Here is a 25486-nt window from a genome sequence, read left to right as displayed (position 1 = left end):
TAACTCTAGTATGATAGAATAGGATTCTATTCCAGGTTGTCTTAATTGGAATACTTAGGCTGACAACATGATAACACTTTAGATTCTAGGTTTCTTCCAATTCATTGTCTAACATTGACAAAGTTCCCTTAGTTCTACTCCCTCCTCCCTTTAAAATCAAATAATTGCACTGCTTAAAATCTACAATCACTCTTTTTCCTAATACATCAAGTTAAACTTAAAATTTTTCAATATATAGGATGGATAAACAACGGTCCTACTGTATAGCACAGGGTACTATATTCAATATCCTGTGATAAATAAGAATCGAAAAGAATATGAAAAAAATATATAACTGAGTTACTTTGCTGTACAGCAGAAATTAACACAACACTGTAAATCAACTATACTTCAATATTTTTTCAAAATCATCTTTAATTTGGACCTTTGCCACACTTTTCCCCATGTACAGTATAAGCATATTACATTGATTTCTGACTTGTGAATTTTCTGCATGATTTCCTCTTAGCAAGCTCTTTCAGTCTACCTATTCAACCAAATCCCTCCCCCTTGCCCAAAACAACTCACCAAAGCACTCTGGCCTTTCACTTATCTACTATCCTTGGAATTTCCTCAGCACTAGATCAGTGGTATCAGGCTCTTTAGTATAGTCTTTGTATTGCCATGTAACTGTTGTGTGTTTGTTCCTGTCTCTCCAAAAGACCTTCAGTCAACAAAAATTTAAAAACCTGTGTACTCCTATCCCAGATACCACTTTACACACCACCAAAGCACTTGGAAAACTGATGTGGACATGTTTTTTCCTTCTTAATGCAGGCCAAACCTCTTCTACCAACAGCAGAGTTATAGTAAACAGGGTTTTTTTTTTGATTCATTTATTTCAAGTGGTTATTTTTTTTCTAAATGGAAGCACATAATACTGTGACAAATGTTCTAAATAACATATTTATGAGCATGCTCCTATTTATGGGATTAAACCTACAATAATTTGATTCTAAATGTTACATAAAGTTAATTTTAATGTCATCATTATTTATAATACTAAGGTAAAAGAAAAACTTAAGATCTTTAAAATATATCAGTATTAGTCTTTTTGAGTGTTGCAGGCTTTGGAGTTATTCCCACACTCCCAGTTATTACGCAACTATGCAGCTCATGATTATTCTGAACTTTACCTCATCCCCAGCCATTACAGTTGCAGAGTACTTCATAAAGCACATCAAGGGCAAACTAAGATATGGCCTGATGCTCTCCAGGAAGTTGTTCTGAGGAAGGATGGAGAACAAAGAAGATGGTGAGCCTTGGCCTACCCAGAGCACTGAATGTGACATGAAACCAACCTACACCTCAGGGAAGTGCTCTGAACTCAACCCCTATCCTGTGGAAATGGCTGATAAAACCGTGAGGCAGCAGGTTTACTTGCTAAGTTTTTTAATTAGGCAACTATGTGTTTTGTCAGAAAATTTACAGGGCACTTAACTAAAAGAAGGATTATCTTGAACTGCACTAACCTTCCAGTTAGTACCCTTTAAAGATCTTTATGATTCTGGAGAAAGTTCAGAAGCCATCTGTACACCAAAGAACAGACTGATGGTTACCAACACAACAAACCTGGCACAAATACAAACTGCATACCTTGCAGCAAAAGCTTATTTCAAGGGAACATCAAGTAGACAATGGAAAGCTGCAAGCAAAGTATCTGAACGTCTTGATAAAATCATAGTTGAAATACCTTGAAAAATGGAAAGATTCCTCTGGAATCTCCCTTTTGGTAACCTTAAGTCATTTGAACAATACATACACTAAACATACAGTCAGCCCTCTGTATCCTTAGATGCAGAATATGCTGAGATGGAGGACCCAACGTGTGCGCTTTAAGGGACTTGAGCATGAGAGGATTTTGATACACACAGGCGGTCCTGGAACCAATCCCCAGGGGATATTGAGGGACCAGCATCAAGCACTGTGCTAAGCTCCTGTAAGGTGCTATTTCATTTAATCTTCAGAACCTTGAGACAGGGACCATTAAATGTCTTCATTTACGTATCAAAAAAGCGAGGTTACAGAGGCTACAGAAGGTACCTGGGAAGTGGTAAAACCAGGATTTAAGTTTGAAACTCCCAGATTCAACAAGTGTTTTGAGTCGTAATACAGTTTTACTATATTAGTAGTAGACTTAAAATTTTTTCTTATTGTTCACTATGGATGTTTTAAAATGTGAGGGTTACATCTTGTCTGATTAAGGCAAAGTCTCTAATTTCTAAATGATGGCTACTCAAAAACATCTTTTAAAAATCATTGTGATTGGACCCAGAATAATTTGTTTAGGTTTGTACATTTGACTAATTTGTTCTGTAACTCACAGGAAATCTTAGGCTATTAAGGGTGAGCACTATGTTTATTTGCCTTCTAAGTTCCTCAAATAGTAGTTAAGCTTTTTATGTAATAGGTACCAAAAAGGTGGACTGAGTCAACTGAATAAAGCTGAGTAGGGTGAAGTCATATAGTTTCCCAAACTGCTTTTGAAACGAGGCCACAACAGTGAGAGGCCCACGTACAGAAAAAAAAAACAAAACCTGAATTTAAAGATATACCTAAAATTTAAAGCTATGTACTTTCAAAATTAGTATAATTTTCAAGGGAATTAGATGTGACATTTTCTTGCATCTGTATTATTACAGTGATTTTATTAGATAGGTCTTGTGAAGGAACAGTAGAATTAATTTTGCAAAGGTTAAAGGGAATCTGCTGTCTTTGTCAATCTTGGAAAAGCATCTGCTGTTGTATCTCCTGGCCAATGCTAACTACAGATGCAAGTAATTCAGACATCCTGGCTGGTGACCGTGGGGTGACACTGCCATCTAGTGGCCATTTTCCACCGCAAGTGACATCCCTCTTCCGGGCCATGCTGTTGCTGAAGACTGGATTATCATCAGGTACACGTACCCAAGAACCCACTTTCACATCTCACTGGATTATAAAGTCTTTGAGGGAGAAACCATGCCTTATGTATTTTCTTTTTTCCTGCACCCAGTGAAGGGAGTATAGCTGAATGTGGGGCCTAATTAGGGACGATGACCCCCAATCCAGTTGAAAATCCACCTATAACTTTACAATCAGCCCTCCCACATCCACAGATGGTGCCAACCTCAGATCACGCAGTACTGTAGTATGTATTTATTGAAAAAAAATCTGTGTATAGTGGACCCTCGCAGTTCAAACCCACGTTGTTCAAGGGTCAACTATATTTGTTATCTTTGACGTGAAATATGTTCTTGACCCACCCAGTTAAGAATATCAGAAAGAACTGTTCACTTCTCATCCCTTCTACTTCCCCCAACCCTTAAGTCTTCTACTTCTGTTCAGGCTGCATAAAAACTGGAAACTGTAAAAATCATGGTGTGACTATCTCAAATTTCTGTTCCCATGACCACATTACCAATTTAAGTAGCAGAAAATAAAAGGAGACATTGCTGGCTTACCCTTAATACAAGAGACTAAAAAAATATATGCAGTGAATTCTTCCTGTGGCTAAATAAAATGCGACCAAGTTGTTAGCAGATTTTCTGAAAGATAAACATCATCATAATTACCATTCCAATAGCTACACTTTAAAGTGCTAGGCATTGTTCTAAGTGCTTTCTGTGCACTGTCTCATATTATATCCTCACAACAAGGCTACAAAGTAGTTATAAATCCAATTTTAACACTAAGAAAACTGAGGCAAAGAAGAGAAAGAGGGAGAGAGAAATAAGACTTGCCTAAGGTTGTTTCCACTAGTAAGTGGAAAAGCTGGAATATGAAACCAAGCAATCTACCTGTTTGTGGTAGAGAACAAAACCCAGCAAAAACAGTGATATTTCGATTTTAAAAAATACTCAAGGGCTTCCCTGGTGGCGCAGTGGTTGAGAGTCCGCCTGCCGATGCAGGGGACACGGGTTTGTGCCCTGGTCCGGGAAGATCCCACATGCCGTGGAGCAGCTGGGCCTGTGAGCCATGGCTGCTGGGTCTGCGCGTCCGGAGCCTGCGCTCCGCAATGGGAGAGGCCACAACAGTGAGAGGCCCACGTACTGATAACAAAACAAAACAAAACAAAACAACCCTCAAATATTCCTAACAAAAAATTACTTGGAAAACTGGGTTGCTTTCGCAGAATTACTATACTTATTCTTTAGAAGACATGTACTGAATGAGTCAAATTTATTGATGAAAGAGGGTTTACTTATCTATTTATATATATATATCTGCCTTGGTCCAAAAAATACTAAAGGTGGCTGAAAAAGGGATCATAGTAACTTTTTGAAAAATATTCAAGTTCTTAAATATATTACTCTCCCCAAAAGCTAGCTGCTTCCAAACTTGATTTAATATTTTGCATGTTTTCTCTCCGTTGCTTTGTAAATATATTTGCTTCTCCTTTCTGTAATCGTCGTCTCACAGCTGATTTTTGCTGTTTTGTCAACTGACGCTTCACCTTCTGTTTCACCAATTCCTGGAAAGATTTCATGAATTAGTATCACTGATAATGGACCATTTTGATAAGGAGTAAACATTCAATAAAACAAAGATTTACATTGCTAATATTTTTCAAATTTCTGTTAAAAGCATGAGTTTTAAAAATTCCAAACACTGACAGTACTATATTAAACAGCAATAAAAGAAAACACCAAACTGTTATAAAACTGGAGGAATTAAATTCCTAACAAATACAGATTACAGCAAAAAGTAGCATAGTAGTGAATAGTCACATTTCTTTAAATAACAAATCATCATAGTGCCACCTAGTGTCTATCAGGAAAACTGGGAAAAACCAACCAACCATAACCCCAAAATCCAAACCCAACAAGATGGAAAGAAAACAAAAACAAACAAACAAAACCAAAACAACCTGCTTATTCCTTTACTTTCTAGGTAAAAGGAGGCATGGTTTTGTAGTGGAAAATTACGTTTGAAAGCATTTACTACTGGTCAAATATATGCAAGAGTGCCTTCATAACTTCAGGTATAGAGATGACCTCATGGAAAAGTCCTCATACAGTTTCTGGGAGAAACAGTATGTTTTCACACGGTGAATGATCATAAATTCAAATTATTTCTTATCACTCAAGACACAGGCTGCCAATGTCAAATGACTCACAGGATGAAGAAAAAAATCTGAATATTCCGTTCACATAATTTTTTTTTCCTCTGAAGCAGCCTGTTTAATTGTGTATAATCTTGCATCATCCAACCTCTCCTAAAAAAAGAGTGAACGCTGAAAGGGTTGAAGCAAGGGTCTCTTCTTAATATGCCCCACCCCATGCTAGGTACAAAGAAGCATTTATTAAAAATCTGTCAAGCTAAAAAATGAAAGATTAATGGATTTGAGAGGTAAAAAGGAGCTAGAAAAACTAGTCTGCCTAACGCACTGTTTCTTGGACTGTATATGTATAATATAAAACTCTGGATCAGATAAGTTAAATGCAGACTTCAGATATTTTACATAGTTAGGCAGACAGGCTTTAACAAGTTATCCCTCTTTATTTTAGTCTAATGATTCTCAGTGGGAGGAAAAGTAAAAGAAGATAAAGCAAAACAGAAGAATAAAAATGCAAGTTCCTGCAGAGGCTGATATCCCAGGAGATGTAGTTCCAGGAAGGCCAGAGTCTTAGAAGCACCTGGTTGCTATCCCAGAAATTTCATTACTGAAAGCATTAAGACTGGCTGAAAGTTTAACCCAGGAGTGACTGGCCTCTAGGACTTTTCTCTACCCTAGGAAGCCAGGCAACTATCACAGCCTCCTCACCCCAGCAGGAGACCAGAAACCTGAATCAGATCAGCATCATCTTAACTATCACCAAGAAAACAAAGCAATACCTTCAGAATTCTGAAGGTCAATTATTTCCAAACCACAACTCTAATACTTAAATTCTCAATCAGGTGTGAGGACATGATAAAAAGACATTTTTAGTAATAAAAAGTCCTCTCCCCCACCCAAATTCACTCAAAAAAGTACTAAAATCCGTTCTGCCACATAAAGAAGTAAACTCAGTAAGGAAAAGAGATAAAACTAGGAAAGAAGGTACCCAACAGGAGACTGAGACAACAGTAGAACATGCACCACATTTAAACTAGAGGAGTTCAGACAGAGGCCTCTGGGATAGTTCCAAGAAAAAAACATCAATTTATTTTCTAAATATTCTGCTTGAACTTCCCCTTCGTTCTTTACTTCAATGAGACCATAAGATAATCATATCAAGCAGCTAAAGAAATTAAGGAGGTAATGAATTACTATGCATATACCTCCTAATTCAGAACAATTTACAAATCCTACAAGGTTAATTTTCATGTTAAAAAAAGTGGGAGAAAAATCCACATTAGTATACTTTTTTAAAAAAATGATGAAATGCGAAATAAAATACAGTTGACCCTTGAACAATGAGGGTGTTAGGGGCATTGACCCACTATGCAGTCAAAAATCTGAGTATAACTTAGAGTCAGCCATCTGTATCGGAGGTTCCTCTGCACCTGCGGATTCAACCAACCACAGATCATATAGTACTGTAGCATTTACTATTAAAAATCCCACATATTCAAACCAGTGTTGTTCAAGGGTCAACTGTACTTCTGTATTATTTCAAGGAGTACATGAAAAAAATGAATGAAAATCATGTACTTTGTTGTTGTTTTGTTGTTTGTTGCTATTGATGGTGGCCACGTATGTATTTTTTTTTTTTTTGCGGTACGTGGGCCTCTCACTGTTGTGGCCTCTCCTGTTGTGGAGCACAGGCTCCGGCCGCGCTGGCTCAGCGGCCATGGCTCACGGGCCCAGCTGCTCCGCGGCATGTGGGATCTTCCCGGACCGGGGCACGAACCCGTGTCCCCTGCATCGGCAGGCGGACTCTCAACAACTGCGCCACCAGGGAAGCCCATATATGTATTTTTTTTAAAATCAATATACCTTAATGTTTAGCTGGAATTTAATTCTGTTACATATCAGAAAGAACAGCATTCATAAATGGAAACTTTGCCAATAAATAGGGAACTATAAAAGTATTTTAAAGAGGAAAACAGATTTTACAATTTCAAAGAACACAGAGCAAATCTTTTAGTTTTGCAGACACGAAAACAAAAATCATCAAATTAACGAAGGTAATAAAACAGTTTGTTTTCTCCTGACCCTTTAAAAAAAATGGAATACGACCTCAAGGAAAATAGTATGACCAAATTCCCAAAAGAATTAGAAGTTAACACGGTCAATTTGTTTCCAATGATTAGAGGGAAACCTTTTTGATTAAGCTGGCTAGAGAGATCTTTTTCCCCCTTAGACTAAAGGCAAATCTGTATTTTATAATGCAGTTTATTATAGGCTCGACCCCATTTGAAATATAAGTTCCTTCTGTTAGCTGTAAGTTAAATGGCATAAAGACAAGACCTAAAGACAATGTTAGTGTCATCATCTTTATATACAGAAAAGGGCATAACTTAGAATTTAAGGAAGTAGCAGGAGTAATCTAACTTTTCTTCATATGCAATTGCCAATTTTACACCACTGTGTTGGGTTGGCCAAAAAGTTCATTCGGGTTTTTCTGTAACATCTTACAGGAAAACCCTAATGAACTTTTTGGCCAATCCAATCATTAGATATAAATGCACTTATGTTTTGAATCTGATAAATCAAAGAAAGGAGGGTGAATACATCTCAATAAGTACAGAAAAATATCAAAGACAAGAATGGACAAGCAATCATAAAGTGAGAGAAATTCTTAACCAAGACAGGTGATAATACTTAAAGGGAGATATTATCTTCCATCATAATTAAAAGATGTTTCAAAGATTTCACAGACTTAAATTTTATGTTCAGAAAATCAGGTAAATTATGAGGTCATCAGAAAAGAGTATATAAAATCAATGCATTTACAGAATTTTATTCTTTTATTTTGGTCTCACAAGTTCCAAATGTTTCTATTATCGAGTAAAGATACCAGTACTAGTAAAAGTGCACTATATTAATAAAACAGAGTACTGTTATTTTTAGCTTATTTTTTGATAACTAATTTTGTAAATGTCCCATATTACCCTCCACAGGGTGTACATATTAACTGTTAACAATATATCTGAACTTAAAAAATGAGAAGTTCAGGAAAAAACAAAGTTCTTTCCTTGTGAATTCACTTTCTAAATAATTTGATTTCCTCCTTTCTACCTTCTAAACTGATTTTCTTCCTTTGCTCATTTTAAGTAAAGTTATCACTAAAAACTAGTTTCAATGATATTCAACTTAGTACCTTCAACCAGAAGGAAAAAATCTACCACACCAATTATGTAATTTTATCTCTGCTTAAAGGGCTTCCCTGGTGGCGCAGTGCTTGAGAGTCCGCCTGCCGATGCAGGAGACGCGGGTTCGTGCCCCGTTTCGGGAAGATCCCACATGCCGCGGAGCGGCTGGGCCCGTGAGCCATGGCCACTGAGCCTGCGCGTCCGGAGCCTGTGCTCCGCAAATGGGAGAGGCCACAACAGTGAGAGGCCCGCATAACGCAAGGAAAAAAAAAAAATATATATATATATCTCTGCTTAAAATCTACAAAGGAAACAAACTGATTCTTCCTTCAGGGTAGCCAGGAGAAATGGCCGGCAGGCACAAAAGCTCATCAGTAGGAGCTGGACTATACGTTCAATATCCTGTCCAGAAAATGTCCTTTATGAAATTCTTTTGGACATTTGTTGCTAAATGTCCAACAAAAGCTTGAGACACTGAAAGTTTTACAATTACCTAGTTTCCTCTTTCAAAATTTAAGAACAAGCTAGCTAGCGAAGCTCGTGCATTTTCACATTTGAGGTGCAGTGCTGTCACTAGCTGAATAATCTTGAGCAAAGTCACGTAACTTGTCTGGGCCTCAATTTCCTAATTGTTAAAATGCAGGGACAAGATCACATGAGAATCTACAAAGTCCCCCTTGGATTTAAATTTCTATGATTTTCATCTTTCAAATTCAAGCCAACTTACATGCTGTGTTTTCCCTGAAAGCTCTGATTGTTCCAGCTAAAAGCGAAGTGAACCCTCTCTCCTATTTACTAAATTTGCACTTGTTATCAATTTTATACTATCAACACGTGAAGTCCAAATGGCCAAGGTGGTCCTGTACATCATCTAATCCTCAGAGTGCCTTAGCTTAATAATCTGTCCACAGTAGTGCTAATAAACACCTGGGAAATGTTGAATGAATAGTTACCGGAGGAACTGTTGAACAGCTTAACACACTGCCTGCAGAAGTAACACTCAGAGTTCTTGTTCTATGTTGATTAGTATCTTCCATATTTTCTTCATCTCTAAAATTAAAATCAAAATTTAGTTAATTTTTAATAGTTAATTATGCTTAATTTATATATTACTACTTTGAAATACATAAAGCCATATTTCATCAAACTACCCCAAATCTAAAAGTTAAATTTTAGATCTTTTGCTAATCTAAGCTGAGGCTGATTCACTAATATTTGTCAAAAAAAAAAAAAATCTTAAAAGAAAAATAACATAACAGTAATTTTAACTGTACATTAACAAGTAAGTACAGAAGGTTCAAAGCACGAGGGAAAATTCACTGTAAGTAGATATTTTAAGAGAGCACACTTACTACATGTTTATTGGACTATACATTAACCAAACATACATTAGATGAATAATTATTAAAAATACTAATAATTCACCCATCTAAAACCTCATCAACTTATCAAGAGATCTTATTAACTATTTGAAAGTAATCAGTTTGAATTTGAAACTGCTTAAAAGTGAATAAATAGGCTGTCTAGCATAAGTCAATTGTAGAGGGTCATTTGAATTATAACTATAAAATAGAGTTATTTGGGGCTTCCCTGGTGGCGCAGTGCTTGAGGGTCCGCCTGCCGATGCAGGAGACGCGGGTTCGTGCCCCGTTTCGGGAAGATCCCACATGCTGCGGAGCGGCTGGGCCCGTGAGCCATGGCCGCTGAGCCTGCGCGTCCGGAGCCTGTGCTCCGCAAATGGGAGAGGCCACAACAGTGAGAGGCCCGCATAACGCAAGGAAAAAAAAAAAAAAAAAAAAAAGAGTTATTTGCTTTCATTTTGTACATGATGATGCAGAATATAGCTGTCATGTCATTTGAAAAAAACACTCATTTACCAGAGTCAAAGTAGAGGTCTCCAGATTAAAGTAAAAAACCAATCAACAGAAGTCTATACCTGAAAGGCCTTAATTCTTTGTTTACTGATGACAAGGCAATCATATGAGGGCACTCATCTTCATACTCCTCAGAGCCCATGATGATTCCACCTTGACCTGTCTTATCATCTTGCCTGGTGTCATGTTCAGTTCTGCTATTCTCCTCAGAAAACTCAGTTACAGAACTGTTTTTAACAACCTGCCCTTTTATTTCTTCTAAAGGTTGATTGAATTCAGTCATTTCAAAACTATGTGCATCAGCACTGTCCTCTGACAAACTGTCTTCCTTTATTTGTTCAAGGTCTCCAGATGATCTGTAACAGCAGTCAACTGATTCACCTATAGAGTTTTGTCCACTTTCAATATCTGATCTGCAGTCCTTTGCTTTTTCTGGTATCTCTTCATCAGAAAATGAGAATTCAGATCCCTCCTCTGTTTCAGTATTTTTATCATCTGGACCTACTGGGTTAAGTAGCTCATCATCTGCCTGCATTTCCTTTGTGTAGCCGCTGGCAGAAACCTCTACATCAAGAGAGTCCTCCCTCCTAGGAAAAGAAAAGAATGTTACGCATTTAGAGAGAAAAAAATCCACCTGACATGAATTAAGTATTTAGTGTTCTGATAAATTACGACTCTCAAATGAGTTTAACAGTTTATATATTTTAAAGGTTTTTCTCTGCCTAAAAGGTAATACTTAAATCACTTAACTACACAAATGTAAAGGACATAGCTGGTTGTCATCTAAGAATAAAATGACTGTGAGGGACTTCCCTGGTGGTCCAGTGGTAGAGAATCTGCCTTACAATGCAGGGGATGTGGGTTCAGTCCCTGGTCAGGGAAGTAAGATCCCACATGCCGCAGGGCAACTAAGTCCGCACGCCACAACTACTGAGCTCTTGTGCCTCAACCAGAGAGCCCGTGTGCGGCAAACTACAGAGCCCACACGCTCTGGAACCCGTGCGCCTCAACTACAGAGCCCACATGCCCTGGAGACTGAGTACCACAACTAGAGAAGAGAAAACCCGCACGGCACAACTAGAGAGAAGCCTGCACGCCACAAGGAAAGATCCCTCATGCCTCAACAAAGATCCTGTGTGCTGCAACTAAGACCCAATGCAGCCAAAAATAAATTAAATAATGAATCTTAAAAAAAAAAAGGAATAAAATGACTGTGAAGAGCAACAGATATTAGTAGAAAAGTTACAGAAACTTCAGTTGATACTGACTTAATAAATTAACTTTCAGAGGAGGCTAAAGATTTTAAGTTATGTCAATCATCCCAAATCAGAAAACCATATCTTAACTACGTATACAAAATGAGAACATTTGGCTGTGAGAATTTACATATAATTATGTTCCATGAATCAATTAAATATAGCTCCTATAGTGAATAAAGGAAAAACACAATTTCTGATAAACACTTGGCTTGATTCCTTAAAAATGGGTTATTCACATAGCATCCTATATTGAATAAGCGTTCTCGAATTTATAAGAAACTAAGTAGTTTCCTCCTCCAAATTCAGTAAGGTTAATGGACCACAGGTAGGCATAGTTTTTAAGTTTCATTTGTATATTATACAGCAATGATACTGAACAACAATAATAATGAAAATTTTTTAGATGAAAGTGTTAACTTTTAAAACTAAATAAATCTGGTATGCAGAATTCTATCATTTTATGCAACATAGTATACAAACCTGATATCACTAAAGGTTGGGAAAAGCTCGCTTTCATAGCTGAAACGTTTCATGAAGAAATCTCTGATGCATTTAACATCTCTGTCAAAATACCTGCAAAACCAAGAATCATTTTTTATATAGCCTTTGTTGTTCATCTTTTTCCTTATTAGCCAAAGACAACATCCTTGTTACTTGTTATGACATTCTTGTTGTTACATGAAAGAGAAAAGGATGTTACTCAAAAGAGAAAAGAAACAAATCAGCTGCTGGTGTTTGAAAAACTAAAAGCCCAGGAATAAGGACTATAAGCTGTCAATGGCATACAGTTCTTATGGTTAGAAAACTCAAGGTTTTCCCATACTGTGAGACACATATATGAATCCCAGAAAAAAAGATAAGGGCCTGCAGTTTGGGGGCAGATTTCTACTTTCCCTCTCTAGTTTCCAGTCTGATTATAGTTCCCATCAGCTTTAGCTATGTTCTCTAGTCAACTGGGAAAGCTGAAGACAAAAATAAACTAGTGACTCATAAGAAAAAGTTTGGGGACTAATGTTATATTTATATTATCTTTATTACCCATTAGCTAATATGCAGTAAACATCTATAGGAGAAAACTAATGCTGTGGCTTATAAATGGTTATCTGGAGACATGTTAATCTGGACTGAGAGTAGAAGGACCTCTGAATATCAGGTTGCTTTTTAGGCTACCATAAAGCAGCCAGAACAGGTTGAATCCTCTAGAAGGTTTCCAGAAAGGGAGAATTAAGAGACAGGATGACATGGAATTGAGAGAACAGGAGAAAAAAATACTCAATCTTAATTTGATTACACTCAATTGCATCACAGAATACAAACACATAAAGGAAAATATCCTGTCATATTTCACAATTTGGCTGTTTAAATGGTCAATATGAGAAATAAGATTATCACAGTATATGAAGTGATTCTGCCCTGTGTCAGGGATGAGGTTTTACATGAATTCCTTTCTCTTATCAAAATAGAAGCTAAAAACAACATGAGAGGTATTACCGGTCTGGTAACCTAGTTCAGTACAAAACCACAACTTTCATCAAGGCCATAAAAAATTATTAAATTATGCCTGGTGAAGCCCTCTTGGAGGCAACCATGAAGCAGAGAGAAAAGGGGAAAGGCAGAGAGGATGTGGTTCTAGGGTTCCTCTTTCCATGTCCCTACTTCTTCTGAGCAGGCTTTTATTTTAAAAATTGGGCTTCCACCTAAACGTTTGTTTGAATAAAGAGTTCCATGGCTGAGAAAGTTTGACTTTCGCAAGTCTGTCAGGTTATAAGAGTAATTCAAATTCTTTTGATGATTTATAAAAGTAGGCAGTTTCTTCAGATTTCTAATATACAGCATTATTTTAATGAATAGGTTTTAAAAACTGTATCAAAGTGCATTTTTTTTCACTTTTAAAATACCGAGGAGTAAGAAAAATTCTTAGGGGGAAAATCAGAGCATTTTGACATCCCAATTTTTAGACTCTTAACATCAGCCACTTCAAACCAGTTATTAACCCCAATGACAGTATGACAAAGCTGAAAAGTTATTAATAAATAAAAAATGACTGCATCACACATAAACACAGTTACATCCAGAATATACCATTCAGCATTGGTATGAGAAGTTGAAACCATCTGTGGAAAATCGATCATGGTGATGTGGTCATCTTTATCCAAAATGAGATTGAATTCATTGAAATCTCCATGAATCAGCCCATGATTTGCAAGTTTAACAATTAGTTCCATAGCTTCATCATATACTGATGCAGGATCTTCAACATGGTGTATCTGACATCTGAAAGTGTAAGTATGAAATGGTTATTTGTCCTCATTTATGATTTTAATGAAAGCAAGCATGTGTGTATTTACATTTAAATATTATTTCCATTTCATCAGGCCTCCCTAGCAGTTTTCTCTTCAATCCTATCAGCATACAGATATAACAGCTTTAAAAAAAAAAAAAAAAGACACAACCCATTCAATTCTGTATCTTCTTCCCAGCACACCACATTCTTTCTTTCATCTTAACAGCCAAACTCCTCTACTTGTGCTTTCTCCAATTTAATGAGCCCATTTCAAACAAGCTTCCATTCAACCTTGTTCCAATGAAATAGCTCTTGTCAAAATTACCAATGACTTACATGTTGCTATATCCAATGGTCAATTCTCCACCTTCATCACTATCTGGTCTGTCAGTTAACCTCTTCCCCCTCCTTGAAGCAGCTCCTTTCACTTGACCCTTGGTACACTAACTCTTCAGGCTGTCCTCTTTCTGCACTGATCATTCCTTCTTAGTTTTTTTAGCTAGTTCTTCAGCTTTTCCCTGACGTATAAATTTTGGAGCTCCTCAAAGGTTAATCTTAAAACCTATTATCTTAACCATTCTTGGTGATCTCATACAGGCTCATACACAGACTTCAATCTAGACTTCTCTGAGCTTCTGGGCATCTCTAACTTACCATGTCCCAAACTGAATCTCTGATTCTGCCCCACCCTCTAACTCCAAACTGTCTTCCTGCAGTCTTTCCCATTTCTGTAAATGGCAACTTTATCCCTCCAATTATTCAGGCCCCAGATCTTGGTGTTATCCTTACCTGCCCCTTCCTTTATATCAATACCCAATCCCAAACAAATCATGTAGGCCCTGACTATAAAACATATCCAAAATCTGACCACTTTTCATCACCTTCACCATCTACCACTCTGATCTAAACTACTATCATCTCTTGCTTGCATTATTACAATAATTTCCTAACTTTTCTTCCTAATCCTGTCCTAGTCTCCTTTTAGTCTATTTTCAATACAGTAGTCAGAGTGATCCCATTAAAACATTAGTCAGATCATGTCTCTTCTCAATTCAAAATCCTCCAATGGCAGAGAGTTCCTTGGCAGTCCAGTGGTTAGGACCTGGAGTTTTCACTGACACCAAAAAAAAACAAAACAAAAAAATCCTCCAGCGGCTTCCTGTCTCAATCAAAATAGTCCTTATACTATTGCTACAATGGCAATCACATTAGGAAATATAAATGTATCAAATCAACTTTAAAGTTACTGAATGTTATATGTCAAATATATCCTCCCCACCAAAATAAATAAATAGAACATCCTTGCAAAGGCTTACAAATAGTTTGCTGCCTCTGTGATCTCATCACTTACAATTTCTCCCCTTACTCACTCAGCTCCAGCCACAGTGGCCTTCTGTTTCCTGAACATGCGGGCATACTCCCATTCCAGGATTTACGCATGTGCTCTTGCCTCTGCCTGAAATGTTCCTAGATCTGCATGATTTCCTCTCTCACTTCTTTCAGGATTCTGCTCAAAAATTCCCTTATCAAGGAGACTTTTCCTGGTCACCCCATGTAAAATAGCAGCCTCCTACACCCACCCACCTCAACACTTCCTGTCCCCCTTACCCCACTTAATTTTTATGCATGGCATTTACCACCATCTGATGTACCAAATATTTCCTTGTTTAGCTATTTCCTGCAAGTTTCCTTCCAACAGAAAGTAAGCTCTATGAGGGCAGGGGCTTTGTTTTATTTACTGGGGAGCCTAGGACAGTGCTTGGCACATACTAGACTGTTTATTTACTGACTGAGTCAGAGTATAAAATCCATATTGTCAGAATGAAACTGAATTTTCAATTTGCCTTTAAGTCTACTAATGTTAATTTCTAACCTCCCAGAAGCAATATTCCATTTACAGAAAAAAAATTTATTTTAAAAAACTGAACCTTATAATTATTTATTAGGACTCAAGGTTTCAAGAATTATACTTACAGAGGATAGCCTTTTATGAGTTCCATGACCACTGCATGGCGATTATAATCAACTGGCTTTGGAACTGGAAATTTCCTTCCATACAATGCCTAAAATATAGCAAAACAGGTAAAAAGTAATGAAGAGGTCATTAATTTTTAGGGAACAATAAAATTAAATGTACCTGTCCACAACCAGAAAAAAAAACATATAAGCCTTTACAAAATTACAGTTAACACATGATTATTTACGTATGGCTTATTCACTGCACAGAATGAGCTGTACATAAAAACAACATTGTAAACCAGTTTTTGTAATTCACTTTTTTTTTTTTTTTGTGGTACGCGGGCCTCTCACTGTTGTGGCCTCTCCCGTTGCGGAGCACAGGCTCCAGACGCGCAGGCTCAGCGGCCATGGCTCACAGGCCCAGCCGCTCCGCAGCATGTGGGATCTTCCCGGACCGGGGCACGAACCTGTGTCCCCTGCATCAGCAGGCGGACTCTCAACCACTGCACCACCAGGGAAGCCCCTGTAATTCACTTTTTTACCAAACATTCATTTACTGAACATTTACTAAATATTATACACTGTGCTAGGGTTACAAAAATGAGTGTGAAAATGTCTCTGCCTTCAAGAAGTTTCATCTCTTACGATATGTATATCTTCTATTTTGTAAGTTTCTGTCATTTACTGGGAGTGTGCTTAAAAAATTCAAATGGAAATAAATTGTGATTTAGGAAATATTCTGTCTTCTGGCATATCAGGAAATGAAATATTCCAATATATTAGGCATTTCAGTTTATACAGCACTGACCTTTTTCTTCAGACCACAATATACAATATAAATCTATTATGTGACAGGGCTTCCCTGGTGGCGCAGTGGTTGAGAGTCCGCCTGCCGATGCAGGGGATACGGGTTCATGCCCCGGTCCGGGAAGATCCCACATGCCGCAGAGAAGCTGGGCCCGTGAGCCATGGCCGCTGAGCCTGCGCGTCCAGAGCCTGTGCTCCGCAACGGGAGAGGCCACAATAGTGAGAGGCCCACATACCACACACACACAAAAATATATATATACTGTATATATACAGTGACAAACAGTCACTGTAGTCACAAATAAACACCGTAGTAGTCTGAGTCAAATGTTACTACCCACCATCCATAAATCCATTTTTTACCCTATGTTTAACTTCTATCTTATTGCTTACAAAGGCCTGTTGTATTACTTTCTTCAAAACAGATTTATGCCCTCTGCCATTTGGAATGCTACCATTTCTAAGCAGGGCTTTGTCACTGATACCTGAATCACGCCAACAGTGGTTCTAGTTCTTGCTACCACACCAAACCTTTCTTCAGTGTACCAATACCAACTAAGATGATTGCGTCAATGCTCCATTTAAAAAAAACTACAATGGCTGTAAATATCGACTTCAGTCTGAATAACTTTTCCTAGTTTTCAAAACTCTTTAATCCACTTATCCAGTCCTAGTTCTCTCAATACTCTGTCCAATAAACACTCTGGAGTGTGATCAAGACAGTCACCTTAGTGACTGTCCCCATACACACAGGGCTCACACGAATATTCATGTCTTTGCCATTCTGGCTCCTTTGCAAAGTACACTGTCTTATTGTCTTTTCCTTACAGACAAATCATATGCAACTCCATTACTCTACTAAACTCCCACTCACTTACGAAACCTCCTTCATCGATCATTCTACTCTACAGAAGATTCTCTAAACTCAACATATAATTTGACATTTAAACTGTTCTTTGTTTTAGGTGTGTTCATGTTATCTTTCCAACTTTAAGACACACTGCACTCGTTATTTCTTTGGTATCCGCTGTTCACCTCCCCCAACAAAATACTTAATATAGAGGTAGGCACACAGCTGACACAATATATGCTTATTAACAGGGTTAATTTTAAGAGCTGTCTACTCTACTTCAGGAACTGAACTATTTCCCTCTCCCCAAAGATTGTCTGCTTGGCCATATATTTGTTATTTTAAATCCAAATGGTTTTGAATATGCTTTGGCAGCTCAACAGTATGTAACAACTCTAACTATTGTCATAGTGGTCTAGCCCTTGTACCATAGCTTAACCCTTAAGTTATAGCTCAATCTTATCTTATTTTCACTTAGGAAAAGAGAGAATAAATTTAAGAAGCATATTTATCCACAACCAGGCTCTATTCCTGTGCCTTCATATAAACACACCAAGAAGGCACTTAATATAGTTTGGGGGAAATGTGTAACAATTCCTACCAAACTGCCTACTTACTATCACAGGATACAAACCACTGATAAAACACAAAAAACACAACATGTAAGGTATTGATATCACTTACTTATACTGCCTTGATGATTCTTCCCTCAGGATTAATAAAAATTTAAGCAAATGAATTAAAATAACCTACTCAAAGAACATCAAACTGAAACTCCCAAGAAACAACAGGTCATACACTGGAGTGACTTTTAATAATTCAAAATTTTAAAAAGATAATTTATAACAAATAAATCCTACTGGAGAGAATAATAAGAATGCAGTTATTTTCTAATTTAAATTATTAGTGAAGACAATTAATTTGGTTATTATTAAAGATATTTAGTAAATCTACGTTGAACTTAATTTGGAAGGTAAAAGGTTGAAAACTAAAGATTTTTACCATTTCCAATATACATACAAATTCATAAACTGACATTTCTTCCATTGTGGGGAAAAAAAATACCAGTCAACTTACCTGAGAGACTAAGGTTCTACAGAAGGTAATTATCTGGTGTTTTCAATTAGGGACAGACATTCGTATAGACAGGTATAGATTTACATTCACGCACACACACTTGTGAGGCAATTACATCACTAGTTATTTCAGGCCACTCTATCTTGTTAATATTGTAGAATACAAGTTGCCTTTATGCATTTATAACAGCTAAATACCTTTGCGTAGAAGGAAACCACGAGAAAAACAAATACCAGAAATAGTCAAGAGTTAAAAGTGACTGTTAAGGATTGGGACTGGGAGTAGGGAGATGTGGAGGCAACAGACTGATGCATGTCACTACAACCTTTTAACTACACATATTGTTTGGTTAAAAATATAAAATTAAAAATACCTTCATATAAGCAAATTCTTTCATGGCAGAGAGACGAGATAAATAAAGCCAAGACACGTTATGCCTGTGTTTATGATAATCACGCTTGTTTTTCAGATTTCGAAAGGAGGTTCTTCCCAGTCTGTGTAGCTTTAATGCAAATTGCTGCCCTTCTTCATTTGCAACAATGTAAATATCTAGAGTCAAAATTTTAAAAGGATCATTATTATATTTTTATTCCAGTAAATTTAAACAATTCCAATTTTCTAACTTTGTTTTTATTTGTACCAAATTTTATCTTTCCTAATAACAAGAAATAGTTACCATTCAGCAAAATTCTTTTTATTGTAATTTTAATTACAATACAAAGTGATGACATGTATTAATATCTACTACAAAAGAAAACAGGGATGCAAAGGTGTCAAAGGTTATTGCTTCCAAAGATGCTCAATGCTCAATTCCATTTAGTGAGAATACATCTAATTGTTCCTTAGTGCCCTACATGTACGAGCAGTGATTAATAATATCTTCCTTTTCAACATGGGACTTGTCTGGCGGTCCAGTGGTTAAGACTCTGCGCTTCCACTGCAGGGGACATGGGTTAGATCCCTGGTCCGGGAACTAATCCTGCATTACCACGCAGCAGGGCCAAAAGGAAAAAAATTCTTTCTTTTCAACAATGTGAAGTTCAATTCTTAAATTGCTTCAATGAATAAATACTGAGTATCCAAATATAATTCTATAATAATCAGAATGGAGATCTTCCCATAAATATTCTATCAAACAAGTTGCTATTTTAATACTAACATTTAGAACATGTCCTAATTACTCATGAGAGAAACTGCCTCTCATGTTCATGAGATTATAAATTGACCCAATTTGGAAGGAAATTTGGTAATATCAAAATTTTGAATGTGCATAACTTTAGCTCTAATAATTTAATTTCTAAGACTGTAATACTTGGCAACTACAAGAAAGACACCTCTGCTGATATGAAATGATGTCAGGGATGCACCAAGAGGAAAAAAATCAAGGTGTAGAATTGTAAGTACTGTTTGCTTTCACCTATGATTAAAAAGATATGTGAATGTATACACATATATCCTCAGTACATTATATACTTGTATTTACATAGAATATTTCTAGGATATGTACAATATTAATTAATAGTGATAGCTTTGGGAAGTAGTAACAGGAGATGGAGACCTGGGTTAGGAGTTAAGATTCACTTTTTACCGTACTTGTACTCTTTTGCGAGTAATGAAGTTCTTAAAAATTAAAAGAAAGCCATTTTTATAATTGAAAAAAATTGGACATAAAAAAATTAAGAGGAAAATGAGGTGTTTCATTACATAATTTTATACATTTTTACACATACACACTCCCGTATTTAGTAACTCTAATATTACTTATTAAATATATACCATACTCTGGATATTAATATAGTAGACATACAAACCATATTTAGTACCAAAACAACCTCCTTTGGAATAGGTTTCCTAATAGTTCTTTTACTTCTAATTTTAATTTTAATTTTTTTTTTTTTTTGGCGGTACTCGGGCCTCTTCCTGTCATGGCCTCTCCCGTTGTGGAGCACAGGCTCCGGACGCGCAGGCTCAGCGGCCATGGCTCACAGGCCTAGCCGCTCCATGGCATGTGGGATCCTCCTAGACCCGAGCACGAACCTGTGTCCCCTGCACCGGCAGGCGGACTCTCGACCACTGCGCCACCAGGGAAGCCCTAATTTTAATTTTTTTGCTCTCTCAGTTTAAATTATGTAAACTTTGTAAACAGCGTAAACTTTGTAGGACAAAAAGTAGTGTATAAGAGAGCATGGCATAAAGAAAATCTTTCTCTGTTCTTTATTTTTACCACACATAAAAAACCACTATATAGGTATCTGTTTAATGCTATTTTAGAATTTTTTTCTGTGGTTCTACACATACCTAACTTTGCCCTGTTGATCATACTGCTGTGATGGAAAGTGTAGTTTTTATAACTTCCTTGTGATACTTTTTAAAAAAAATATTTATTTATTATTTTTGGCTGCATTGGGTCTTCGCTGCTGCACGCAGGCTTTCTCTAGTTGCGGTGAGTGGGGACTACTCTTCGTTACAGTGCACAGGCTTCTCACTTCGGTGGCTTCTCTTGTGGAGCACAGACTCTAGGTGCGCAGGCTTCAGTAGTTGTGCACGCGGGCTCAGTAGCTGCTGCTTGTGGTCTCTAGAGCACACGCTCAGTAGTTGTGGCACATGGGCTGAGGTGCTCCACGGCATGTGGGAACTTCCTGGACCAGGGGTCAAACCCATGTCCGCTGCATTTGCAGGCAGATTCCCAACCTTTGCACCACCAGGGAAGCCCCCTTGTGATACTTTTAAAAATTATTACAAATGTTCAATTTATCAGATATTAAAATAAGAACAAATAAAGTATTTGCCAAAGATTTCAGTTATTAGAGGAAAACCGATTCTTGGTATAACTGAACTTTCAGTGATAGACTTATGAAAAAACAGTAATTTACTAAACTAAGGGTAATTTCAAAATCTGTATTGCTTTCAACCAACTTTTCAATTTACTGTTTAGTTAGAAAAATAGAAAAGATGAATCCTTTCTCAAGGGGAAACATAAACTAAAGCAAATAAAATGCACTCAATAGTACTATCAGCACTTACCAGATTCTTTGCCAACACCCATCTGGTTTCCAACAGACTCAACCACCTGTCTAGAAGAGAGTGTTTTCAAAGCTAGGTAATCATAGCCTGCATTTGTCAACCGATAGCCCTGGACAGCTAGACAAAATCAAATGAGAAAGACCACATTTTAGTTACACTGTACCATCAAGTCACATCAGGTCAAGAGAAAAATTTAAACAAGGGAAGTCTTAGCTGGAAAAAGACTAGCTACCCAGGCTTATGAGTTTTAGCATTTCTTGCTGTATTTTTATTTCTTCTCTAGAGCAGTGTTACTCAAAGTGTAACCTATAGACTGATACCAATCTATAAATGTTTGTTATTAGTCTGTGACAAGTTATAGAAATTGAAATTAAGTGGTTCAAAAATTTTTGTATCAATTTGACTAAGTTATTTTATGTCTTCAATTCTAATAAGAAGGAATTTGTGCCTGTATTTTGTCAGTTTTTTATTTTTCTAGTAATTATTTTTATTATTTTATAAAGGTATGGATCCATAATAGGTGGAAAAAGAGAAACTCATCCCTCACCACTATGGTTTGAGAGGTAATGCTCTAGAGCCCTTTGGCAGACTGTACTTGCCAAAGACAGCAACAATATCTTAATCCCACTTGTTCTTCTGCAACTGGAACTTGCTAATCCCCTATGAGGAAATGGAAGCTATTTCTCTAGCCTCCAGGATCTGGGTGGGCCCTGTGATTGCTCTGACCAATAGAACATGGTAGAAGTGTACTGCGTCAGTTCCATGTCTAGTGCTTTCCTAGTCTGGCAGCTTCCACCTGCTTTTTGGAATACCTGCTCTGGGGGAAGCCAGTTACATGGAAAATCACAAACGGTGCCTCAAATACTTACTTTTGGTTCGCTCCCAAGCTATAAGTTTATGTTTTGCTAGTTCTCTTAAAACTTTATTACAACCACCATGTTTAAGGCTGGCTATAGAAGCAACCAAACTGCAGGGAACAATTTCATGGTTCTTCATGCCCATTTCAACCTGCAATTGAAGAAATCAAAATGCAATCATAATCAACATAGAGCTGTTGTCTACCAAAACCTTGTGAAAAACTTAACTTCTCTGTCAAACTTTCCTGACCATGCAGTTTCCCAACCAATTGTGAGACATAATTATTACCTTCTCTAGACATATTTTTAATCACAATTTGGTATATAATCATTGATATTCATATTCTCTCTCTCTCTCTACTATGCTATATGCACTTTGAGTATGAATTTTGAGTGCTTAACATAGTTACTAACATATGGTATGTACCAAAATACGTATTGACATCCAAATATTTGTGTTTAATAACTACAGATATTCCAGGTATTTATTAAGTAGGTATTTAATGAGAAGATATGAAAGGACCTGAAATGTAGACCAAAAGTTTTAGACTTTATATTAAGGAAAGTAGTAAACTCATGAAGATGCTTAGGCAAGAGAGATTTAACGGTGTTTTAAGGATGTTAATCTAGCAGGAATATGCAAAGTGGTTTAGAGAAGGCAAAAACTGGAGGTGCTGTATTGGAGAACTAAGACAACAGTCTACGCCAGAGAAAACAGAAGCCAGGACAGGGAAGAGGTGGTGGTAATGGAGGGAAAGAATTAAAGAAATTAGTATGGGAGGGATTGGCACTGGAAGTGGGAGGGTAAAGTGAATGAAGAGTCAAAGGTGAAGTGAAAAGAAAGAAGAGGCTTTAAGATAGTAATAATTATTATTACTTTAATGGAGTTTGGGAAAGGAGTGAAGGGGCAGACAAAGTTGATTAATTCGATATGAGCACACTGAGTCTGAGGTGTTGGAAGGTCCTTCATGGAAGGTACTTCAGATGAAGATGTTTAAGGAAAATTGGAAAGGCTGATCTGCACTTGGGAATGAAGTCATAACTACAGGGAAAAAATCGACAATTACTTGATGGAGGTAAGAGATAAAGTCAGAAAGTGGATGTGATCATTAAGCGAGAGATAATGGAAGAAAAAGGAGGGATAAGGGACAGAATTTGGCGTGGGGGGGGATTCACACTGAAAGGTAAGGGCAGCCAGTCAAAGTATGATTACTGATGTAGGAGGTGCCAGAGAAGTAAAGGGAAGATGGTCAAGGAAAGGTGGCCACTGATACCAAGACTAGTAAGACTCAACTGAGACTGAAATATTTAATGAATTAGGCCATTCCTTGGTGAGCTTCAAAAAGAACTTAAGAATTGCAAAAATAAAGTTTTGGAAGATAAATCTGGCATCGTTTTGATATCCCAACCCAAACCTCACACTTTAAACTTAACTAATCTCCCATGCTTTGTTCTGTTTCTCCCAGCCTCTAACATTCTCTTGACTCCCCTATTTCTGTCAGAGGCATTAAGGAGTGAGTCAATGTGCTGAGGAAGCAGAGAAGGAAGGTATCTTTTGACAGCAGGTATTTAGAGAAAGTGTGGCTGAATTTCAGAATCTATGGGAGGAGCAAGAAGTGTCTTCCAAATTTTACACTGAATTTGCATTTGATAGTTTATTCCTTAAGAAATGCCTATTTAAGCAAAAAAATAATAGCTCCTAAATAAATGTGTTTTATTCTGCAAATGCCTAATCTATGTGTTGATCTTTGTGCTATAAGACTAAGGCCATAAAATCCGTTTTTGTCACTTCCTTGCTTAACAACATTCAGTGGCTCCCCTATACTTAGAATATATTCAAAATTCTTTACCAAGCCTGCATGACTATCTATAGCACATGATCTGGCTCTCACCTTTCCCAGTTACATCTCCAACTCTTCAGTCTCTTGCTCACTATGCTCCAGCCACACTGGCCTTTTTAGTCTTCAGAAATTGTTCCTGCCTCGGGGCCTTTGCACTCACCACTGTAGCTTCCTCTCCCTTCAATTCTTTCCAAGGACTTCACTGGACCGGCTCCTTCTCATTCAGCTGTTATGCCCGCCCCGCATTCTTTCTTTTACTTAGCAAATATTTATTCAGTACCTACCAAATACCAGGAACTTTATAACAACAGACAAGATTCTTGCACTCGGGCAGTCTTCTCTGACTAAACAATTTAAAAACAGTATTCAGGCTCCCTGCCTCCACCATGAGCGGTCTCTATTCCATTATTCGCTTTATCATCTTCATAGCACTTATTATCTTCATATTATCCCTTACTTATTCGTTTACTTGATGATTTGCCTCCTTCGTCTTGTCTGTCCTGTAACCCGTGGAATTCTCTAAAACAGTTACTACATATCCGATAAGTATGTGTGGATTGAATGAATCTGAAGGAATACTATGTGACTCAATCTGTGAGTAGGGAACTCAATGCTATCAATTACTCTTCAGGATTCTTAAACCCTTCTCAGCTAGTCAGAAGCCCAGGATCAGAGAAGCTTCCCAGGCTACAGAGATTCGATGTGGCTCTGGAGAAGGGGAGCAAAATAGGAAGGAAAAGAGGGGTCTTTGCTTTACGTGGGGGAAGATAAAAAGCTTCTGAACAAAGGCTTTTGAAAAATCCGACTGTCCGGTCTTTTCCCCATTCCCAAACTCGGCCGCGTTCCAGGGCCTAAAGCGCGCTCAGCTCCCAGCAAACTTGGAGGAAGAGGAAGAGCACGCGCGGTAGAAAAGGTCAGGGGAGAGGGAAAAATGGCGAACTTCTTACCGCGGTCAGGACCCTGAAGTCATCCCGGCTCATGTAACGCAACTTGGCCACATTCACCTTCCCCATGGCGGCCCCGGACCCAGGCCAGAATCCTGTTTCAACAACCAGACAGCGATAGGAAAGTAGTGCTTCTCCCGCGTCTCACAGCGGCCGGACGGCTCGCGCCTGCGCAGCTTATACTACAGGTCCTTGTTACTAAAAAGAGGTACCGTTCTCGCTGACTTGGGGGCAATAAAACGTCTTGGGGGCAATAAAACGTCTTCTGAGTCTTATGAAGCATATAGTACGGAACAAAGCAGAATTTTTTTTGTAAAGTGATTTTGTTATGTGGCTTGGTCGGCGGACTCTAAGTGCCCTCTATCATACGCCATTTATTTTTCATATCTGTCAGGACCGGCTGCCTAAAGGATGCGACCCGCCTCTAAGTGCAAAGTGGTTTAATGGGAGG

The 25486-nt window shown here is 37.6% G+C and overlaps 1 protein-coding gene across 1 annotated transcript; it reads right to left on the bottom strand.

The window, feature by feature from the left end:
- Positions 1-4199: 4199 nt before the first annotated feature.
- RIOK2 (RIO kinase 2) lies at positions 4200-25203 on the bottom strand. Its single transcript, XM_007466864.1, has 10 exons — positions 25039-25203; positions 22263-22401; positions 21394-21510; positions 18743-18918; positions 15651-15739; positions 13475-13666; positions 11873-11965; positions 10196-10720; positions 9213-9309; positions 4200-4492 (listed from the first exon to the last, which is right to left on the bottom strand). Exons 1-10 carry the CDS (start codon positions 25102-25104, stop codon positions 4328-4330), a joined length of 1659 nt encoding a protein of 552 aa, XP_007466926.1. The 5' UTR covers positions 25105-25203; the 3' UTR covers positions 4200-4327.
- Positions 25204-25486: the final 283 nt, after the last annotated feature.

The sequence above is a fragment of the Lipotes vexillifer genome, unplaced genomic scaffold, assembly GCF_000442215.2.
Source record: "Lipotes vexillifer unplaced genomic scaffold, Lipotes_vexillifer_v1.1 scaffold364, whole genome shotgun sequence".
NCBI classification, from domain to species: domain Eukaryota; kingdom Metazoa; phylum Chordata; class Mammalia; order Artiodactyla; family Lipotidae; genus Lipotes; species Lipotes vexillifer.
The sequence above is the reverse complement of the archived record's forward strand: the minus strand, read 5'-3'. Positions and strand labels throughout refer to the sequence as shown.